Below are 21,741 nucleotides of genomic sequence, written 5' to 3' on the forward strand. Positions count from 1 at the left end.
TCGCATGCCTTTTGCACTGCATTGCCGTTTCATTATCCCGACTCGGGGGTTGGTTGTGTGGCCAAGATGCCTAACCGACCATCAACGTCAAGATGCGCACTGTAGTGTAAGACACAAGCACATCCAAAAGGTTGGTGGTGACATGAAGAAAGCTGACGTTTCTTGCCGATCAACTATTGGTTGCCGTTCGCCTACCGTTTCATGTTGCGCGAATTGTCCCAAGATCGTGACGCTGTTCTCCGTTGCGCCGTTCGGGTTAACCATTGGCACACGATACGTAGCGTTCCTGAAAAAAATGATACAATCTCGCATGAAAACGGGGCAAATTCCCCCTCGTTCAAATCCAAACAGCTTTCTCTTGAGTCGCGGCTCGCGACGGCGGGACATGAGCCGACGACCGGGTGGTTTGGTTGGTGCCGCGCACGCAGATGATGGCATGCAGGTGGGCGTGGATGGATGATGTATGGGGAGAAGAAAGTAAAGTATGCAAAGGAGGATGGGTTGGTGATGCGAGGCGCCGCCGCATCGCACCAGGACATTATCCCGATCGAAACGGGCTCAATAAACAAACGGCTCGAGGAAGGAGGATTAGGTAGAGGATGATCGATGGACGATCCCTTTGCTTTTTTTTGTCGACCTTAGGGGGCTTTGCCGCCGATATATTGTATTAAAAAAAGTCGTTAAATTCTTATATTTTGGGAAGTACTACCCCTTCCTTAAAAAAAGATATACTCTAGCTGCGAACCTGTACTGCTGGACAGTGGACACGCATATGATCAGATTCATAGCTAGAAATGGATTTTTTTTTTGGGACGGAGGGAGTATCTATTAACTTGGGGGTCATATTATTTTCTTTTTCAGATACTTCACCAGATTATTACAATGGAGTGCTCCACGTCTTTAAAATACCTTTTCGGAATGAACTCTTTTCTACTTCCTCCATTTCATATTATAATCTGTTTTGATTGTTTTAAAATCAAACTTTTCGAAAGTTTGATTAAGTTTATAGAAAAATATAGCAACATTTATAGCACTAAATTAGTTTTATTGAATCTAACATTGAATATATTTGAAGTTTATTTTTTTATGTTAAAAATATTGCTATATTTTTTATAAGCTTTATCAAAGCTAAAGAAGTTTGACTTAGAAAAATATCAAAACGACTTATAGTATGAAACGAATGTAGTACAATGTTGTTTGAGCATATCACTTGTTTAAATTATTTATATAATTTACTTATCAAAATATGTAATCTATTGTTATAATAAAATTAATAATCTGATTCAGATATGGCCTACGAGCGTATATTTTAGTTATAATAAAATATTGAAACAATAGATTAAATAATTTACTTATCAAAATATTTAATCTATTGTTATAATAGAGAATATTATCTCCAATGCAGATGCTTACTCCCTTCGTCCCATAAATTTTAGTTTTAGTATTGAAGATAATATTTTTTAATATAATAAATCTGAACATTCAATATCAGATTGCCCTTCGTCCCATAAATTTTAGTTTTAGTATTGAAGATAATATTTTTTAATATAATAAATCTGGACATTCAATATTAGATTGATTTTTTTCTTTGGATAGAGGGTATATGTTGGAGCCTGGAGGAGAAAATGAACTTCACATGCGTATGCCACAGGCAGACAGGCTCATATGATCACACGGATCCATCAGTCCATTACAGCCTAAAAATGCATTCTTTTAGCAAAAGAGTAGTTGACCAGGTCTCCTTGTCAATCAATACTACTACTAGTAGTAGTCGAGTATTGGAGTAGTACAAAAAGCAGCAGACCAAAAGAAAGAATCTCTCTACTCGACTAAAAATCACACCTTCACCCTTCATGTCAACACACTAACCGCGATATTTACCCCAAATCCCACCGATTTAACAGCGGTTAGTAGTAAAAATAAAGTAACTAGGTGATGTTTGTATCTAGACTTAACTTTATTCTCTGTATTTAGACACTAATTTAAAGTATTAAATATAGACTACTTACAAAAACTAATTTATGTCTCTGTATTTAGAGACTAATTTAGAGTATTAAATATAGACTACTTACAAAACTAATTATATAAATAAAAACTAATTCGCGAGATAAATTTTTTAAACCTAATTAATCCATAATTAAAGGATGTTTTCTGTGGCATCACATAGGCTAATCATGGATTAATTAGGCTCAATAGATTAGTCTCGTGAATTAGTCTAAGATTATAGATGGGTTTTATTAATAGTATACGTTTAATATTTATAATTAGTATCAAACATACGATGCGATAGGGATTTAAAATACTTTTAGTGATCTTAGGCCCTCTTTGTTTAGGCTTATAAGCCAACTTATAAACCGAAAAGTCTAAACCTAAACAAACAAGCGGCCTTTTCGTTTGGCTTTTTTGAAGCTATAAGCCCCTCTAACACTAGAGGTTTTTACCTGTGTGCCATTAAAAAAGATGACCTCTGCCTCTGTGCCACTAAAAAGTTCGAGCCTCCCTCTATGTCATCGTCGAACTTTATCGCGTCCTCCACATCATTCCGTCCGTTTTTGATCCTAACGGTGAGTAATGGCGCAGCCAAATGACGCTCTTGCCCTTAGCCATGTTTCATCCAGCCAAATGGCGCTGCGGCATCATCATCAGCATCTGCCACCGCTGCCTGAGCTGCAGCTCCTCCCGGCATCCACCTCGGTGCCGTTGGCCGCCGCGTTTTTGTCCAACTCCACCGGTTCCTCCTCCCACGAGCACCACGCGACGACGATGACGCCGATGCTGCAGATCTCCATAGGCCCCGCCGTCGTCGCCGCTGCGTCCGACGGCGGCGCCTCCGCCGCGGCGGCAAGAGGGGAGAAGGAACATCGGGAAGAGGTGAGGCGCGCACTGGAGGAGAAGGCCGCCGCGGACGCTGCGTGAGAGCGAGCCCGCAAGGAGCAGGTCGAGCGTCGCCTGGCCGCCTTGCCGCCTCGGCTGGCCACCGGCGCCACCTGGCCACCTCGCCATCGGCGCTGCCTCGCCACCTTGACGCCCTAGCTGCGGCGGCGGCGGCGGCGGCTGTGACGACGACGAAGATGGGAGCAGCGCTGTGACGACGACGACGGGGGCGACGCCGCGACGACGACGATGACGGGGCGGTGCGGCGCGACGACGACGACGACGATGGGGGCGGCGCCGGGACGACGACGACGGGGCGGTGCTGCGCGACGACGACGACGGGGCGGTGCTGCGCGATGACGACGACGGGGTGGTGCTGCGCGACGACGACAACAGCGGCGGCGCTGCGACGGGAGCGACACTGCGACGATGGCGGCGGCGGCGGCGTTGCGATGACGATGATGATGGGAGCAGCGCTGCAACGACGATGACGAGGCGTTCCTCCGCATGCCCCCTCCTCCTCCTCCTCTCCGCCCCGACCTCGCCGCTGTCCTTCCGCCGCGGGCCCAGCTCCGCGTCTCTCAACACCGCGAGTGCCGCCGCCACCTCGTCGAATGCCTCCTCCCCTCCGCCTACGCCGCCGGCCGTCACGGCCGCCGCCTCCTCGGGCGCCGCCGCCACGGGGGTCGACTTGGCCATGGGGCTAGCTGCTGGTGGTGGTCGCGGTCGGCCGTCGTGAGGATCGGAGGGCATGGACGGAGAGAGGGGAATCGAGGGAGAAGAGAGAGAGAGAGCGACTGAAAGTGAAAGGGCAATAGTGACATTTTTCCTACTCGGGCCCACATGTCAGAGCTGCCAAATGGTTAAACCCAAACAGAATAGCGACGGAATGGTGTGGAGGACGCGATAAAGTTCGATGATGGCATAGAGGGAGGCTCGAACTTTTTAGTGGCACAGAGGCATGGGTCATCTTTTTTAATGGCACACAGGTAAAAACCTCCTAACACTATTAAGCCAAAAGCTAGGTTGGAGAAGCTTTTTTTGCTTATTTAAGATAGATGCATGACTCCACCATTAAAATTAGGACATTAAATTCACTGGCTTATAAATCATAAGCCAATAAACTGACTTAAAAAGCCTAAACCAATAACCCTAAAAGCTAGACAAAGAGTGCCTTAAGCGAAAAGGCCCCATCGTCTTCCCCCTTTCCACGGGTAGTTTTCGTTTTCCGCTCGCCTTCCTCCCTCTCCCTTCCCCCCCTCGAACTCCGCGCGGCGGCCGCGGCCTCCCTCCCGCTCGATCCCGACAGCCGCCGCCGCTCCCCGATTCAGCGCGGTCTCCTGCTCTCCTGCTCTCCTGCTCCTCTGGCTGGCTCACGCGGGGAAGGATCCGGCGCTGGATGGATGAGAGGAGGATGAGGTAGTTCGTTTGGTGGTTTGGTTGTGGCGGAGGGAAGCCCATGTTTGGGTCGAGGAGGGTGAAGGACGAGATGGAGCTCAGGAAGCAGAGGACCGTGAGGTGAGAGCAGCTACTACTTTGCTTTGCTTTGGGGGTCTTTGAGTTTTGAGTTTGTTTTTAGCTTGGGGGGAAGTTTTGGGGGGGGGGGGGGGGGGGGGGGTGAAGGCATGACAAGGGCAGTCTTTCTCCCACTTATTAGTGGAGAATTCAAGAAGAATTTCATTTCTTGCGAGGAGAAGATGAACTCTTGAGTGGATTTGGTTGCTGGTGGTGGACTGGTGGTCTTTTTGGACTAGTGTTTAGCTCATAAGTTATAGTTATGTTCGATTTAAATGGTTAGGTTTAATTTCTTGTGTTGGATAATGGATAATCTTGTAGTGAATCCCACAAGTTGTTTGCTAACTTCAGGTTTAACTTTGATGAGCACAATTAGAGATATATTTATAAATGAGGATGAGATGGGAAAGGTAGTCTGATAAGCCTAAGAAGCTCATATGTCATGCTGATTGCTGATCATTTCTTACTGTTGGAATCACTCTTAACAATTTCTCTCTCTACTCCTGTATAAAAGAATCTAGCAAATTAATAATAGTCTTACTTTTTGAGGGAATTCTAATGCTGTCTTCGTCCCCAGATTCCACGAGGAGAGAGCAAAACCAACTATACCCACTCACCAGAAGCAGGCTGGGCTAGCTGCTAATAAGCTTGGTCTGGGGATTTCAGAGAAGAATAAGATTTTTCTAGCAGGGAATGAGCTTTGGTACAAGAAAATTATTGACCCATCAAGTGATTTCATCTTGACATGGAACTATGTCCTCCGTATTGCATGCTTCGTTGCTCTATTTATGGATCCACTGTACTTCTATGTACCTAAAATCTATTATGGCACTCCGAATTCATGTATCGGGAGAGATACACGCCTAGCCATCATCGTTACTGTCTTCCGATCAATTACCGACCTTTTTTATGTTCTTCAAATTATAATAAAGTTCAGGACTGCATATATTAATCCAAGCTCCACGTTAGGGGTTTTCGGTCGAGGAGACCTTGTCACAGATCCTGGTAATATCGCAAAGCAGTATTTGAGATCTAGCTTTGTGGTTGATCTAGTGGCTTCCTTGCCTCTACCGCAGGTAACTTGGTTTCTTCCCCCTGTTTTTCTGTCAAGACATAACTTGAGCCTTTATCCATCTAATTCATTGCATAATTGAAAGCTTGGGCTAGCAAGAACGTTCTCTTACCAAACATGGAAGTATTGGATCTCAAATTTCATATACTAGGATATTTCCTGCTTTAGTTGTGAGGTTATAAATCTTTGTGTCTTTTAGGTGAAACAATCCACATAGGCTGCTCAAGTCCTTTTAGTGTTGTATTATTACTTCTTTAATGCAACTGATTACATTCTCTTGCATTAGTTAAAAAGGACATCTGCACTTTTGTACCTGAAGTTCGAGGTCTAGAAATTATCTGACATATTTCCCCCTTTCTTGCAGATCATCATCTGGTCTGTGATACCATCCATCAAATATTCTTTGTCAGAACATGACGATGATATACTGCTTCTGATTGCTCTTTTTCAGTATGTTCTAAGATTATACCTCGTATTTTCATTGAACTCTAAAATTGTTGAAGTTACCGGAGCATTTTCAAAGACGGCTTGGCAAGGAGCTGCTTACAATCTTCTATTATACATGATTGCTAGTCATGTACGGTACTCATGCGAGTTCTCTACAATTTTACTCCTTTCGCCATTTAATACTAGCTGGCGTGATTACTTCGAATTGTGCTACCGTTTTCTTCTGTTTTGCTATTTGGATAGTCAAGATGCACTTATCCTTTTCAGGTTTTAGGAGCATTATGGTACTTGCTATCTGTTGATCGCCAGACCGCGTGTTGGGAAAAATACTGTAGCAAAGAAGTGGGCTGCCAAAACAGATACCTGGCCTGTGATATACAGTCTGATTCAAATTGGAAAATTAGCACCGCTATCTTTAATAAATGTGATGCCACAAACAAAACAATTGATTTTGACTTTGGTATGTTCACACCATTATTATCAAATCAAGCTCCCGATCAGGGTTTCCTGAAGAAGTTCTTCTATTGCCTTTGGTGGGGTTTGCAGAATCTAAGGTTTGACTCCAAACACATCTTCTCTGAGACTTGTAATTAAGGAGAAGAAATTTGAATATAAGACACATCGTGCTCACTGTTAAAGCAAAATAATATACAATTATAAGTCCCAACATTATTACAATTTTTATCTGATTAATTTGAACTATTATGATCTGATTCAAAAATAGCTAATATGAAGATTCTAATATATTCTAACATGCACTGTGATTCTTTTTTGTTAAACAGTTGCTATGGGCAGACTCTGACTGTGAGTACTTATATTGGTGAGACGCTGTATGCTATATTCTTGGCAGTTCTTGGTCTTGTCTTGTTTGCGCATTTGATTGGAAATGTGCAGGTACTTTTATGGTGTAAACTCCATTTACAAATTGTTAAAATGCTATAGTTATGAAGTAACTTTGTTGTTCATTTTTGATATCCCATTCCTTTGTTGTCTGATATATAAATATTTTTTCTGAACAAATTTCTGTATTGTAATTTTACTTGCTTTTGTCAAACTATTTTCTAGTGCCTGCCTAGATTTGGTGGTGATACCATCATTTTCCCTCTGAACTATTAATTTCTGATTATTATTATTTTTTGCATTGCTACAGACTCCTTTTTTTGTTTGCCTAAAAAAATGCAAGCACTAGAAAATGTATGTTTGCAAGATGAAACATAACTCCTTATTTCTTCGTCACTAGGGCTAGAGGTGGGCGATTTTATGATGTTTTATGTACATGCAAATTTAAAGTATTGTTTTTAAAAAGAACAGAATATATATTTATTGAGGTTTTGGGTGAGCATATTGCCAATACTAAGTTTTTCATTGCAAATTGTGATTCGTTTTCTTGCTTCTATAACATTTGACTATGGCTTTAGGAATGGTGAAACAAATTTTTCCTGGTGTCCAATAATGGTGAACATGCATAAAGTTTTTTTTCCCCTGTAACAATCTTATATTTTTGCACTTACGCAGCACATTCCTGGTACATTGTATTGTATTCGAACTGATGTGTGATAGTACCATAGTGGATTTAAATAGCAGATGTTTGGGTTTTTGTCTTGAAGGAAGCTGATATAAACAAGGCTTCCAATTTATCATGCAATGCATTAATTAGAATTTGTTTTTGCAAGATAACATCAACAGCTGTTTATTTGGGTATTTCTATGACCTGTTCTGTTCTAGTAACTGATTTATGATTATACTAGTAAATACCATTACATTCTCTTAGCTTCAAAGGCGTACATAATTTTCTTTAAGAAATATTGAGCTCGTCACATTATATTGTTTGCTAGACCTACCTGCAATCTATCACTGCAAGAGTTGAGGAGTGGAGGATAAAGCAAAGAGATACGGAAGAATGGATGAGGCATCGGCAACTTCCTCAGAAACTAAGAGAAAGAGTTAGAAGATTTGTTCACTACAAGTGGCTTGCAACTAGAGGTGTGGATGAAGAATCTATATTTAAGGCTTTGCCTGCAGATCTTCGCCGTGACATTAAGCGTCACCTTTGCCTGGATCTTGTTTGCCGGGTAAAATTACCTTTCTTCCCTTTGTTTTCTTTACAAAATTGCACCAGTTTAGCAAGCTCTCCTATTATCAAGTGACCATTTTAAGAAATTTAGCTGTGCTGCCAGGTTATTTCATTGCCATTTATCACCACATTTGAATGGACAAAAGAAGTTGACACAAGAAAAATAAATAGGAGAGGAAATGAGAAAAATGACAGGATTGGAACGTGCCTCTTTTCGTTCTATTTTTCCTTTACCTTTCTCGAAGCAACCTATTTTTCCTTTCTTTATTTCACATTAAAAATAGATGGGATAAGATAACCATAAAATGGCAGACAAATGCTATGGATATGCTATTGCTTTATCCCGTATTTTTTTTGTGAGAAGGATATATCAATGTCATGGTTGTCTCTTTCTCTTCTCCAATCCATTCTACCCTCCACAAGAGAGATATTTAAAAAAAAGGAACCCCTGTTTTTGTGCACTCTATTACTATTATCACAAAACAAATAGGCATCAGTGCAGAACCTGCTAATGCAATGACCTACACAAAATTTGCTCTGCACATCGAACATATTTTGGAGCTTGAGTTTGAATCTGCTACAGCCGACATGATTCATCTGAATCCGGTACTCATTTGCAGATGCACCTTCTCCGTCTTCCCTTTTTTGGCCAGTTACACACTTGATACTGGCAGTTTTTTAGTAACAGGACAATGGCAATTGTCTGTTAATGTATCTCTTGTGAGGTTGTCATTGCCATTAATGTAGCATTTCATTTGATAGTGAGATCTCGACATTCTATATCACTTACTGATTCTCACCAATCTTTCATACTGCAATGCATTAGGTCCCTTTTTTCTCCCAGATGGATGGTCAACTTCTGGATGCCATCTGTGAGCGTCTTGTATCTTCCTTGAGCACAGTGGGCACATACATTGTCCGTGAAGGTGACCCAGTGACAGAGATGCTTTTTATCATTCGTGGGAAACTGGAAAGCTCCACTACTGATGGTGGCCGGACGGGCTTCTTCAATTCTATAACGCTCAAAACTGGCGATTTTTGTGGTGAAGAATTGCTCGGATGGGCTCTTGTTCCCAAGCCTACTGTCAACCTGCCATCCTCCACCAGGACGGTGAAGACAATCGTTGAAGTGGAGGCATTTGCTCTCCGAGCTGAAGATCTCAAGTTTGTTGCGAGCCAATTCAGGCGGCTCCACAGCAGGAAGTTGCAACACACATTTCGCTACTACTCTCACCACTGGAGGACATGGGCCGCGTGTTTCATCCAAGCAGCTTGGCGCCGCTACAAGAGGAGGAGGCTGGCCAAGGACCTAAGCATAAGGGAGTCATTCTCTTCCAGGAGATCATTCGAAGATGATGGTTCCCCTGAGCACAGCCTTGTGTTGAATGCAGTCAGGAAAGGAGCCCATATCATTAAAGAACTTCCTAAGTTTAGGAAGCCTTCTGAGCCAGACTTCTCAGCTGAGCATGACGACTAAGCGGAGAGTAGCTTACATTATTTGCTACAGTGAAATCACCGTTTGCGCTGCAAATCCTTCTGCCTGTTGTCGTTCCATGATCACGCTTCAGAGTTTGGGTTGACAGGTAACTGATTGTTGATAGGTGAAATGCTGAAGCTCAACTTAACACGGTGAAAGCATCATTGGTGGTATGGGAGTTAGGATCTTGGAGACAGAATGATAGATAGTAACCACGTTAATTTTCTTTTCTTCTTGGTGATTGTGTTGCTGTAGGCTTAGCTTAGTGATTATTGTTTACCCTTTGCTCATGCTGTAAATCCAGTTGTAAACTTGTAATTGTGTTGGATATTGTTGGCAACAGCTTGGGACCTCGTAGTAGCATATTGTTGTATTTTGACTCGCCGAGCAAATTCTAGCGTCTCGGCGAGTACACCATGTTTCTCGTTTTTGAGTGTATATGTAAATCACAGGAGGAACACTGAAATTGTTTTTCATTCATTCTGTTCTACTGCTTGCTGGTAATAGTAAATTAATCTCTGTTCTACTGTTCCTGTTCGGCAGCACAGAAATTGCTCTGTTCTACTTCTATATGAAATTTGTGCGAAATTTCTACTACTAAACCGCTGAAACTCTCTGTTGGACGCAAGCTTTGCTCAGGCTGATTTGGATTGTGGGTTAACTGAAATTTGGATTGAAAGATACAAGATAAAGACTCCATGCGAAACCTGTATTACTACTATTGAATTACTGGGACTGATATTGGAGTACGCTACAGCCAGGTGATCAACTGGTCTTTCACAAAAAAAAAAAAAGTTAATTAGCTTCCTTCACTGCACCAGCTATTTTGCTGATGTTAGAATGGGAGTTCAGGTAAAAATTGGATTGGAACTGGTATGGCATTTCAATAATTTATCTGATTAAAGAATGAAGCTTAACTACATAGCTATTATATCTATGCTTCAGAGCTACTGAATGATGTTACTTGTGAGGATGTGCCTCTACATCAGGTGCAATTCTCTTTGGCATCTTCCTCTTCTGCATATACTTCGCATATGAATACCAGACACCTCCAAATGTATTGATCACCAATCCAGTAACGTTGAGAGTATGCACTTCCACACCTCCCAGCAGAACGAAACCCAGGGTCTGAAAGAGCCGACGAAGTGAGACGGTATAAGATGTCAATGTTTTGGAACTTCGAAAACACGGTGTTTCAGTAATTTGGTTAGAGATAGAACTGCTTACAGTAGATCCAACACCCTTGAGAACTCCTACTATTGTTGTCGTCAGAGCGGAGTTCACTATCGTGCACCAAAACATGGTGAAATTCAGGACGATACCCATCACCAGCGAAACAAGAAGAATAGCACTGAATGTTAGCGAGGCCGTCTGCATTGCAAGTGACACCAATTATGTAGATTAGGAAATTGGATCCAGGAAAGCACTGCAAAACAGATTGCTATCTTTGATGTCCTACTTAAATTTGATAAGCCTGTATTGGTACTACTAACCTTTTCAGAGAGTACTGAAAGAGAATAGGGGAATTCTCCTGTTGCTATAATGATGAAAAACAGAAAGGGTAGTGATAATACGCTGTTATAAAACATCAACTCAACGGAGGAAAGACCATCCTCTGCTCCTGATTTCTCCACAAGAATCAAATACATTGTCTGCATACACACTCAATTGTCAGTTACAGTTAGAAATCCAAACAATTATCTGAGAGCAACAATAGTGAACATATTACAACCTGGAAGAAGACTGATGTTAGAGCCATGGAGTATCCATACAAGTCAAAGGAAAAGTCTCCAAGAGCTGCAATAAGGACTCCAGCGGCCGTGCAGATGACTGAAAGGGACACCTAAATAAATTTGTAGTAGTGAGGAAGAGCAAAATATTTTTGAAGGAAAGAGCCAAATATGGTGGTAAAGATATATTCCTTCCCAAGGGGATACTAATATACTATAGTTGAGTCCATTGAAAATCTTCAAAGGATTGCATGGTAAATCTTGCAATTCAGTGGCAACATTAAGTTGACCTATTCAATGTTGTTTAGTGCTCTCGTGATTTTATAAGCAGCATATGGATCCCTCAAGTAGCTGACTGGCAAAAAAACTAGGGGAGTATGATTTTTTTTTTTTTTTTGCGGGGAAGGGGAGTATGAATTGATGATGACGCCATCTTAGAAGGCCAAAATCTTGAATTGGGACTTCTATCGAAATATCCTACCTAACTTTATTAGGACAATTCACCTTGTAATGCCACTAAATTGACTTTCACAATCCAAAAGTAACATCTTGGGTAGGCATTGGCATGTGTAAAGTAAAACCATAACTCTGTAAAACCTAGTGGAGAAAAGAAATAAAATGACTAAAAAAAATGCACTCACCTGTGTTGGTGGTTTCCCCTTTCCCCGTAAACACCCAGCCACCAGTACAGCAAGGGGAGTGAGCCTTTTAATTGCAATATACATAGGAATGTTAACCCCTTTTAGGCTTGCCAGCGCAAATGCAACATTTGCATTGTAGAAGATCGACAGCGGAAGAAGCTTCCTTCCTGTTGCCATACTGAAATCTTTTCTTTTAGACACTCCTAGAATTTGACCAAAATGTATGATAAGTGCTGTAGCTATTTGCTGCAGAAATAGTGATATTGAACAAAATAATCAGGCTCAGACAAACATAGGAAAAAATAACTTTTTTTTTGTTGTCACTGATGAATGATGGCTGATGTTTGTTCATAATTATACCTGTAAGGTGAGAAGAGTCATTGAGTGAGCATACTGCATAAGAATTGCTTTGTTCACGAATACCATTGCCATAGATGCAATTCCATAGGAGAAGGCAGCAGATAAGCTGCAAGAGAAGATAAAGAGGGAAATGGTCAGAACTTCCAATACATTTCCTACTTCAATTAGGTCTGAACCAACAGATCCATAAATGTATAGAAAACTGCAATATTTGTGGCTGGCCTCTCATCTTCTGCTTGTTGTCTTGTTAGCCACAACAAAAAATGAATTTTAAAACTTAATTTTAGAGTTGATTTTGAGGTTTTTTTCATTGTAGTTTATTTTCTAGTATTGGCTTTTAAGCTGTAAAGAACACAGTTATAAACATTTTGCCCATAAATTGTTTTTGGTTGCTCAGTTTATTTTTCCACGTTTATCGGTCAGTAGACCAAACAATCAGAGCTTAAATCTCAGGAATTGATGACATGATAACAAATGCAGTAATGATGTTCTCTAGTTTCCAATAATTAAATGAATCAAGAAGATTCCCCCCACGGCATCTTTGGCAATATCATTATATCAATAGCTCGGGATGATGAAATCTAGCGCGTTTTATTTAATTATCATGCACAGGCATCCGTGCAGCTTAACTAAAAAAATACTAGTAGAATTGCACCACACTGCGAGGCTAGATAGTTGACTACCTATTCCTTTTAAGTAATGAAGCAACCTGCTTTCTCAAGTGAAAATAAATACTTGTAAACTCTAAAGCCTAATGCAGGATGTTCTTAAGGGAAAAAAAAAAACCATTCTGCCACCTCCATTAGCCTGCAGAATGCTCATTGCCTCATTGCAATGCCAGATGGGAGATGGCCTTGGGCCTTGGCAGGTCTTGATCGATGTATGCATAATGCACGTGTTTGCGTCTTGAAGAAGGGGACTGACATCTCAAGCAACCATCACTCACTGGAATACACTTTTTGTCCCCTCTTTCTTGGATTCGTAATTCACAGTAAATCAAGAAACAATCAATTCAATCACCGAATGCTACAGCCCGCGAGCCGACGCAGCGATTTCCCCTCATTTTCTTGGATTCAGACTTCAGAATGAATCAAGAAACATCCTCCGCCGAATGCTACGGCGGTAAGTCCAACACAGCGGCTGTCGAAATCACCGCAAAGAAAAGGAAAAAAAAAAACAGAAATCTTGACGAGCCTCATCCGCCGCCTACGAAGTTCTTTTCCCAATCAACAAGAACATGGCCAAGAAGAAGAGGTGGGGGAAAGGGGAGAGCTGAAACAAGAAGAGGAAGGAGAAGAAGAAGAAGCTGACCTGAGGAAGGAGCTGGGCTCGCCGGTCTCCGCCCCCATCTCTCTCTCCTCGAGCTCGCGGTTCCGACAAGGCGGGGTGCTCTACATGGACCGGAGCAAGACGGGTGCTGGGGAATGTGGGTGGGGGGAGATCTGGAGACGGAGGGGGAGCATCGGAATTGGCGGGGGCTGGGGTTATATCCACAAAATGCGCCCAAGTGTCCTTCTCAAATTAATCCGTTAATTAATTGACTAACCTTTTCTCTCTTTTTTTTTCCAAAAAAAGAAGAGTATTGCATTCTACAAAGTACAAACATTCTCTTTTTTTAACTTCTAAACGATGTATTGCATGTAGAACCTTTTCTTATATAGAAGTTATTTCTAAAAAAAAGTTAATTTAAATCTTTTTTTTGAAGTTTATATAAATCAATTGAGTAGATTTTCAGTAAACCGTTCAACCTATATAACAGGTATTATGACTGGTGTTATATAAAACTCATTTATTATGGTTTTATAAAACCCCGCTCCTATATATATATATATATATATATATATATATATATATATGTTTAGCACACATTTACTTAAGTTTTTAAAATATAATCTATATGGAATTTTTAATTGTTGATTTTAACTACGTTTTAACTCTTCACTACTTTCAATATTTTTCACATATGATAAAATTAATTACAGTTTGAATAAATGTGAGATTTAATGGAATACTTAGACCATGAAACATGTGGTTATATGTCACAAGTTATAACAATATGGCTTTCTACCATTTTTTACCATGAAAGTAATGTTTTCTAAAATTTATTACTTTAATTAATACTCAGTTAATTATGTATTAATGAATTTTCTTGTTTCGCGTGTTGCTTAAAATCCCAACCAAACCTTACGAACGAACGCAGCCTTAATTAACTAATTGAAGGATCAATCTAACATATGATTTGATCATGATTTTGTTAATCGGTATTATGATCATCTGGTTACATCTAGATATAAACTTTAGCATTTAAATCAACTAAGACATGTACATTCTAAATATTGAAGAGTGTTCCAAAGCGTCTAAATCAAACATGTATATAATATTAAAATCCAGCCACACAAATACACAGATACCGTGCCAGTGGTTATATTTAAAAGGAGAGAATAATTGTTCTGAACCTGAACTATATATTCTAATCTGGAAATGAGACAGTGGCTTACAAGCTATTTTAGAGAACATATTCTCTAAATCTTTGTAAATTCAACTAAAAGATGGAAAGTTTCCATACCTGTTAACATGAAAAAATCATGTCAATATTTTCACAAACTGAATTACATATTTTGGCATCATTTTACGGCGCATTGTAGTATAAAAGAATTGCGCTGCCCATGGAGTATCAAGAAGTCATTTCAACTCTGCCGTTTCTTCTCTAATCTCGAAACCGCACATGACCTCTGAGGCTCTGAAGCTCTTCTACGCAATCATCACATTACATGCTAGTAGATGTTTATGCACGATCTATTTCTAGGATGCTCTCAAATTCTTGCATAAGATTCAGAAGCAGCTACTAGCATTTATCTTTGAAATGGAGGTACCAATCGTGCTCTTTCAAAAAAGATACTTCCTCAGTTCCTCTTGCTTGATTCATCGATCACCAGCCGTAGCATCTAATTAATCTAGCTTTCTTCAGTTGACTTGCAGTACCAATGACATTCCTCAAAGGATCAACGTGTCGCCTCCATGAAGAACACATCTACCTCTGAACCCAAGGCTGGATGATGACGAGTCGACGCAGCTGCTCTTGCCTCGCAGCCTCGCCGGATTGTGTGTCACCGAACCATTTCCTATCTATCCGTGCCATCTCCTCCTGCACCGAGGGCAGCATGAAGGCTTGCTATATATATGTCGTGCACAATCGGCGATCCTATCGGAAATGCCTGAAAGAAACACATCACAAAATTGATCAAATCTTGTTCACTAACCCAGTAAATTAACTGGAGTAGATGATGAAGTATTTTAACAGACGAGAGAGACTTACAAATCCGAAGCCTCCCAACCTGTTAGGTCGGGCCAACCATGCTGTAACCTTGACAATAATTTGAGAGGAAGGCCTTCAGGTAGGGTATCTCGTCAAATACAGTAGATACCGCGAAAAAACCCATTTTCAAGATATTTAACTATTTATCGCTCTTAGATATAACAATTAACTATTTATCACCTGTATTCATATGCCATAGACATATGGCACATAAAATAAATAGTTAAAAGTCAAATCTATTTTTAGAGCCCCTCCTAAGGGAGTCATCATACTCCTCCCAACGAGGCATAACCGCACAAATTCTCTCCTTCCGGAAGCCCATTTCCTCAAGCCAGTGCACCACGGTGTAGCCCTTTTGATACCCGACGTTTGCTGTCTCTTAGGAGATCTTGGACGTTGGTTGCTGCTGGCTGGAGCTGCTGGACCGTCAGCATTGATGCCAGGTTTGCCGTGTAGCTTGAGGTCAGAATAAGCGCGACAAACACCCATACGATGACTCAAAATACAAAACCTAACTTTCCCATCGCGTCGCCCACGCACAGGCGACTCAGGGGCGACAACGAACCCTAGCAGCCACCATCTATAGAAAAATCTAATTGTTGTATTCTGATATTTTCTGATCTATTACATTGACCCTCTCATGAGGTATATATAGGAGTACATATAGGATAGAGACTTGGAGTACAATACAAATAAAAATAGATTTATCTCTATGATTCTATCTCTAGTACTCTATCTTATCTTTAGGATATATCTTATCTCTATAATTTATTTTTGACTCTTATCTCTAACTAACATATTATACTTCTAACACCACCACACCCTCTCCTCCACCTCGCTGCAGCTGGAGCTCGCCGCCGGAAATCTAGCGGCGAGCGAGGACAACAGTGGTGGGCTTCGATGACCTCTCAATTCAGGCGCAAAGAACGGGTGGCGCAAGGCAGCGACGAAGATGGTGCAGCAGTAGTGACGGCACGCGACGCGGTGGCTTCCCCTCGACCTTGGCAGCGCCAGATCCAACGTTTCCTTGCCGTGACAACAAGGTTGGTGGTTGCGGCGACAAGTCACAATGCACTTCAGCGAGAACCATTACGGCAACAACCCTTGCAGCTGTGGCGGCGGCCCTTGCAGCGGATGCGCAAGGAATGCGCAGAGATGTAGCCTAGAGGGGGGGAGGGTGAATATGCTTTCCTGAAATTTTCTCAACAATCGCAGCGGTTAAATTAACAGGGCCCGGAACCTCCTGGTGAAGAACACCGGAGCTTCCTGGCAGTGATGAGCAGCCCGGAACTTCCGGAGTTCTTGGGCCAGGAACTTCCGGGCAACAGAGAAAATTGAAATCGGGGATGTAAAACAGGTCCTAGCTAGAGACAATCAGGCACAAGGTAGCACAAGATGTAAATCACAAGATACCAGCAGATTCAAACATAGATCATGCACAAGAGAGACAAAGGCGATTTTTTTCCGAAGTTCGGATCACACGGATCCTACTCTCCGTTGAGGTGCTCAAAGAGCCGGGTCTCGATTAACCCCTTGCCTCACTTATGCAAAGATCCCAGAAGAAGTCCACAGCCTTCAACTCAACACTTCTAGGTCATTTTCTAGAATTGAGTGACCACCAAGATCCAACTCACAATTCCTTCTAGAAAAGACCACAAGTGCAAGTTGCTCTACCTAGGACAACCTCTGAAAACTCAGCACAAGAATCTTTACTCACTTACCTCGTTTCCTTGCAGAGGTGAGGAAAACCTTCACAAACTTTCCCGGGACATCCACAAGATCTTTGGAAGCTCACGGGCGACACCTAACCGTCTAGGAGAAGATCTCCAAGAGTAATAAGCCCAAGTGACAGCCCACAAGGTATCCAAAGTGCTCAAACAAACCTAATCTTCAAGCCATCTCCAAAACACTCCTACACTCTAATCTAATCTCTCAATCTCACAAGATAGGCTCTAGATTTGAATGGAGGAAGCAAAGGAAGCTTGGGAGTGGCTAGAAAACCCTAGAACATGAAAGAGCTGAAGTGGAATGGCCAAAGGGTGACCTGGGGACGAAATCCATATATATAACGGCTAGGTGACGTCATCTAGCCGTTACTCACAAGTTTGAACTGGAAACCTGCCAGGAGGTTCTGGGTAAAAGTGCTAGGAACTTCCGGGCAGCACTTAGGAAAAAATCTAGCTAAACTTCGGTGCCCGGAAGTTCCGGCCAGAACCTCCGGGTAGCCCTCTCTGTCCCGGGCAGAAAATAAACTTTGGTGTCCGGAGGTTCCGGCCAGAACCTCCGGGTAGGCCTCTCTGTCCCGGGGAAAAACATTTCCAAAAAAGATTCCAAAAACCTTTAGACTCATGGATATGACTCAGAGCACTTTGAATACCCTAGAACCACACTTGAAACCCCTCTTTATAGTACGGTTTTTCCTAAACTCAATTTCGAAAGTGAAAGACATAGTCTAATCACCTTCGGTGTTTTTCGCACTTAGGAACATTCAAATTGGGGGGTCTCCTTGCATTCTTAGCCATCACAACTTGCTTTGGGACTAAACTCCTGTGAATAAACTTGATAAACACGTTAGTCCCCTTTAACCACCTTGTCATTAATCACCAAAACCCACTAGGGGGTTTAAGTGCACCTTCACACACCACTCTGGCGGCGGCGGCGCTTGTGGCGGATGCAGATGCGGCAACAGGGGCAGCTCCGACGAATGCGTAGTGTGGCGTTGGGAATGGATCTAATAGGGATGAACGATGACACAACCGCTAGCCGCTAAAAAAAACTTTGGCAATTGGGACCACATGTCGTGTCGCGCACTTGTCACGTCCTATCGTATCCCTCAACAATCAACGGACGGATTAAGATTGGTACCTCACGGTACATGTATCTCGAGATACAAAACAAGACAACCGGATATATGCAGCCTTTTTAAATTAGGAACTTAGCCCTCAAACAACCCAGTCTGAAAATCGCTCCTATGAAGATTTGAACTCAGTACCTTAGCATGTGTTTGGTTGCAGGGGCGGGATGGGTCAGAAGGAATGCATGAAGTGGGTTGAACCCAGATGGAAATATTCCTCTCAGATCCGAGTTTGGCTCATCCGCCAAAATCTCCCGGACCAATTGAACCTACCTGGGTTTCTCTCCCATGTTCTTCCCCACGGCGGCGACGCGTGGGGCGAAGCTTGCTGGGCAGCACACGGCGCACGGGACGGAGCCATATTTATTAAGACCGGACCGGATCGGGAAAAACTGGAACCAGAGCCCTTACCGGTCCGGTCCAGGTAAAAGACCGGCATGCAATCGACCCAGCCATGAACCGGTGAGACCGCCCGGTTTTGAGGTAAAACTGCTATTAAACCGGAAATAAAATCGGCGCTGAACCGGTCTCATACTGCTGTATGTGGGATGGGCACGCGTGCATGGGTGATGGTGGGGGAAAACGGTCTCGTGTGGTGCTGAACTGGTCTCATACTGCTGTATGTGGGATGGGCACGCGTGCATGGCTGATGGTGGGGGAAAACGGTCTCGTGGCTGCTGTATGTGGGATGGGCACGCGTGCATGGGTGATGGTGGGGGAAAAGTGAGGAAAAATATGGGTAGGTGGGATTCGAACCCAGGACCACATAGGAGGGAGTTAACTCGCCAACCATCAGGCTACTATGCTTCTTGTGTTTTTGATAGAATGAGTAATGCATTTAATAGTTATTGAACCGGGTCAGACTAGTGGTTCACCTGGTTGAACCAGTGAACCATTGAACCAAGAGCCTCACCGGTTCGATTACCGGCCCGGTCTCAATAACTATGCACGGAGCTCGTTACTCGTGGACGGGCGCACGGCGCGAAGCTCGCTGGGAAGCATGGCGGTGCAAGGGGAGGAGCTCGCTGCTCGTCGATGCTCGCAGCTCGCGGACGGGTGGCGGTGCACGGGGCGGAGCTCACTGCTCATCGACGCTCGTTGACACTCGTGGCTCGCGGACATGGGGCGGCACATAGGGCGAAGCTTGCGGCTCGCCGATGGATGCCGACGCTCGTGACTCACAGACGTGCGGCAGCACGCGGGCCGAAGCTCGACAACACGTGGACAGGCGCCACCGCTCGTTGCTCGCGGACGTGCAGCGACGCGCGGGCCAGAGCTTGATGGCACACAGTGGAGCTCCTAGCACGCAGACGGGTGGTGACGCGTGGGATAGAGCTTGACGGCGCGAGCCCGCTAAAGTGCGGTGGAGCTCCTGGCTTGTGGACGTGCAGCTGCGCGACAAAGCTTGCGGGAGCACGACGGAGCTCGCGACTTGCGGACGTGCAGTGGCACGCGACGAAGCCTGCAGGAGCATGACTATGTACGGCGGCGCCCGACGAAGCTCGACGGAGGTCGACAGTGCGACGCTTGGCGCTCGCAATGTGCTCAATCAAATGCCTTCGACTTGATCCCACCTAATCCTTCCAACCAAACAAAAACTAGGACCATCCCATCCCTCTTCAACCAAACAAGCAACTTGGATGGACCTATTCCAAAAAGAGAACCGCTAGCGCACGGGATCCCTTGAGGGATTGAGAGTCATGGGATAGTTAAATGAATCTGCTCACACCAAGCTTTAGTCTCCTAGCACGCTACCTTTTTTTTTCTTTTTGTTAAGACATCGCATGCGGTCTCCTATCGTAAGGCCATGGTGTCAGGGTTATGGATATCACACAACTAGTGCCCACCACATACCATGTCTTATACGGAATCATACCTCGTATATAGAAGGAGTTCCGGATAAGGAGGGACAAATAGAGTTCTATATGGAAACGACAAGGACTACTCGGATTATATCCATATTGGTCTCCCTAGTTCTACTTGGACAAGGGGGCATCTATGGGTATAAATACAAGCCCCCCCTAGGAGTCGAGGGGACAGATCAACAAGACACAACATATACGCAAGCCAACACACGCTGGCAGATCTCGACATCAGAGATTAGCCTAAATATACCCCATCCGGTGCCTACGGAGGCCGGCAAGAGGGATCTAGCGCCATCTCTGATCACGATGAGTTCATATTCGAGGAGGAGACTACCCCGTCGTTAACTACGAGTTGGTTATCCATGCCGCCAAGTCGACGACAACTAGATAGGTTATCCCAATTATTGAACTTGTGTGATTCATATGAATAAAGAGCAACACCGGTTTAGGCCAACAGGATGTAGGGGTATTACATGTTAAATAAGGGGCTCGAACCTGTATAAAAATCCTTGTCTCCATCTCTTTTACCTCAATCTCGCATATACCCTGGTACCGACGATCCCCATACCATCTAAATACCGTAGTCATGGTACCACCCGTCGACACCACGTGTAGCCACCACTCACTGAAAAATAAGCTAGTGTTGTTTCTGATGTGAGGTACAAGGCCTGACCTAGCAGACTAGCACCATACACAATATATCTGATGCCTATATATATCAGATCTGGTATCAAGTATCATGTCCGGTATCTATGAGTACCAAACATGATACCTATATATACCAGAGCTGGCACTTAGATATATCATGCTTAATACTCATGATACTTATATGTACCATATCTGGGTACCAGGTACCATATCCGATACCTATATGCACCAGAGATGATACTTAGATTATCATGCTTAATACCTAGGTATCATGTTTGATACACACAGTTAATGTGCTGGTATCATCCTTGGTAGGCTGGTACCACCACTACCCAAAAAGCAACCAAGATACAAACAACCCATTTATCTGTTTATCCATCCATCGATCCAAAACAACAAAAAACAAAGACAAAAGAAGGTTCAAGTCTAGCAACTATGGAGCTAGAGACGCTGTTGCCGACATTATACCTGATCGGCGTTGTCGGCAATGGCCATGCTATGCCTCGCACCGTCCATCCATCCATCCATCCATCCATCCCAAAAGAGAAGACACACAAAGACAATATCTAAATCCGGTAGCAATAGAGCTAAAAGGCATCGTCGCTGGCAAGGAACCTGCCTTGCTTGTACTCCCTATCACCTACATAGTCTTCCATGGCAAGCTCTCCCCATCCTCCATTGTCAGCATCATCATCTCCATCCTCTTCCTTTCTCCAAAGAAGACAGAGGGCACGCCATCGAAGTGGAAGAAGCATAGGACAAGGAGAAGGGGGATCGAGCCCAGAGCAACACTAGTGTGGGGGAGGTCGACATACACGGTGGATTTGCACGAACCTTCACCGACATGATGGAGTAGGGGGAAAGACGA

The 21,741-nt window shown here is 43.3% G+C and overlaps 2 protein-coding genes across 2 annotated transcripts; one reads left to right on the forward strand and one right to left on the reverse strand.

Moving 5' to 3' along the window:
* The first annotated feature begins 4,065 nt into the window (after window positions 1-4,065).
* Window positions 4,066-9,949, forward strand: LOC127776314 (cyclic nucleotide-gated ion channel 17-like). Its single transcript, XM_052302669.1, has 7 exons — window positions 4,066-4,392; window positions 4,967-5,465; window positions 5,826-6,038; window positions 6,176-6,462; window positions 6,691-6,802; window positions 7,744-7,980; window positions 8,809-9,949. The coding sequence occupies exons 1-7, from the start codon at window positions 4,334-4,336 to the stop codon at window positions 9,457-9,459; spliced, it is 2,058 nt and encodes a 685-aa protein (XP_052158629.1). The 5' UTR covers window positions 4,066-4,333; the 3' UTR covers window positions 9,460-9,949.
* Window positions 9,950-10,140: 191 nt separating this feature from the next.
* On the reverse strand, window positions 10,141-13,635 carry LOC127776316 (UDP-galactose/UDP-glucose transporter 7). Its single transcript, XM_052302670.1, has 7 exons — window positions 13,502-13,635; window positions 12,191-12,296; window positions 11,831-12,076; window positions 11,192-11,302; window positions 10,953-11,111; window positions 10,687-10,830; window positions 10,141-10,587 (listed from the first exon to the last, which is right to left on the reverse strand). The coding sequence occupies exons 1-7, from the start codon at window positions 13,537-13,539 to the stop codon at window positions 10,420-10,422; spliced, it is 972 nt and encodes a 323-aa protein (XP_052158630.1). The 5' UTR covers window positions 13,540-13,635; the 3' UTR covers window positions 10,141-10,419.
* Between the last annotated feature and the right edge of the window lie 8,106 nt (window positions 13,636-21,741).

This window comes from Oryza glaberrima, chromosome 6, assembly GCF_000147395.1.
Source record: "Oryza glaberrima chromosome 6, OglaRS2, whole genome shotgun sequence".
Lineage (NCBI taxonomy): Eukaryota > Viridiplantae > Streptophyta > Magnoliopsida > Poales > Poaceae > Oryza > Oryza glaberrima.

Bases quoted from the DNA above. Each gene is read 5' to 3' on its own strand.
- LOC127776314 (XM_052302669.1), top strand. From the start codon at position 4,334: ATGTTTGGGTCGAGGAGGGTGAAGGACGAGATGGAGCTCAGGAAGCAG. The intron at 5,466-5,825 runs GTAACTTGGTTT...CCTTTCTTGCAG, and splicing joins CTTCCTTGCCTCTACCGCAG to ATCATCATCTGGTCTGTGAT. The intron at 7,981-8,808 runs GTAAAATTACCT...GCAATGCATTAG, and splicing joins GCCTGGATCTTGTTTGCCGG to GTCCCTTTTTTCTCCCAGAT.
- LOC127776316 (XM_052302670.1), bottom strand. From the start codon at position 13,539: ATGGGGGCGGAGACCGGCGAGCCCAGCTCCTTCCTCAG. The intron at 12,297-13,501 runs GTCAGCTTCTTC...CTTCTCTTGCAG, and splicing joins GAGCCCAGCTCCTTCCTCAG to CTTATCTGCTGCCTTCTCCT. The intron at 11,303-11,830 runs GTGAGTGCATTT...AAATTTATTTAG, and splicing joins AGGGGAAACCACCAACACAG to GTGTCCCTTTCAGTCATCTG.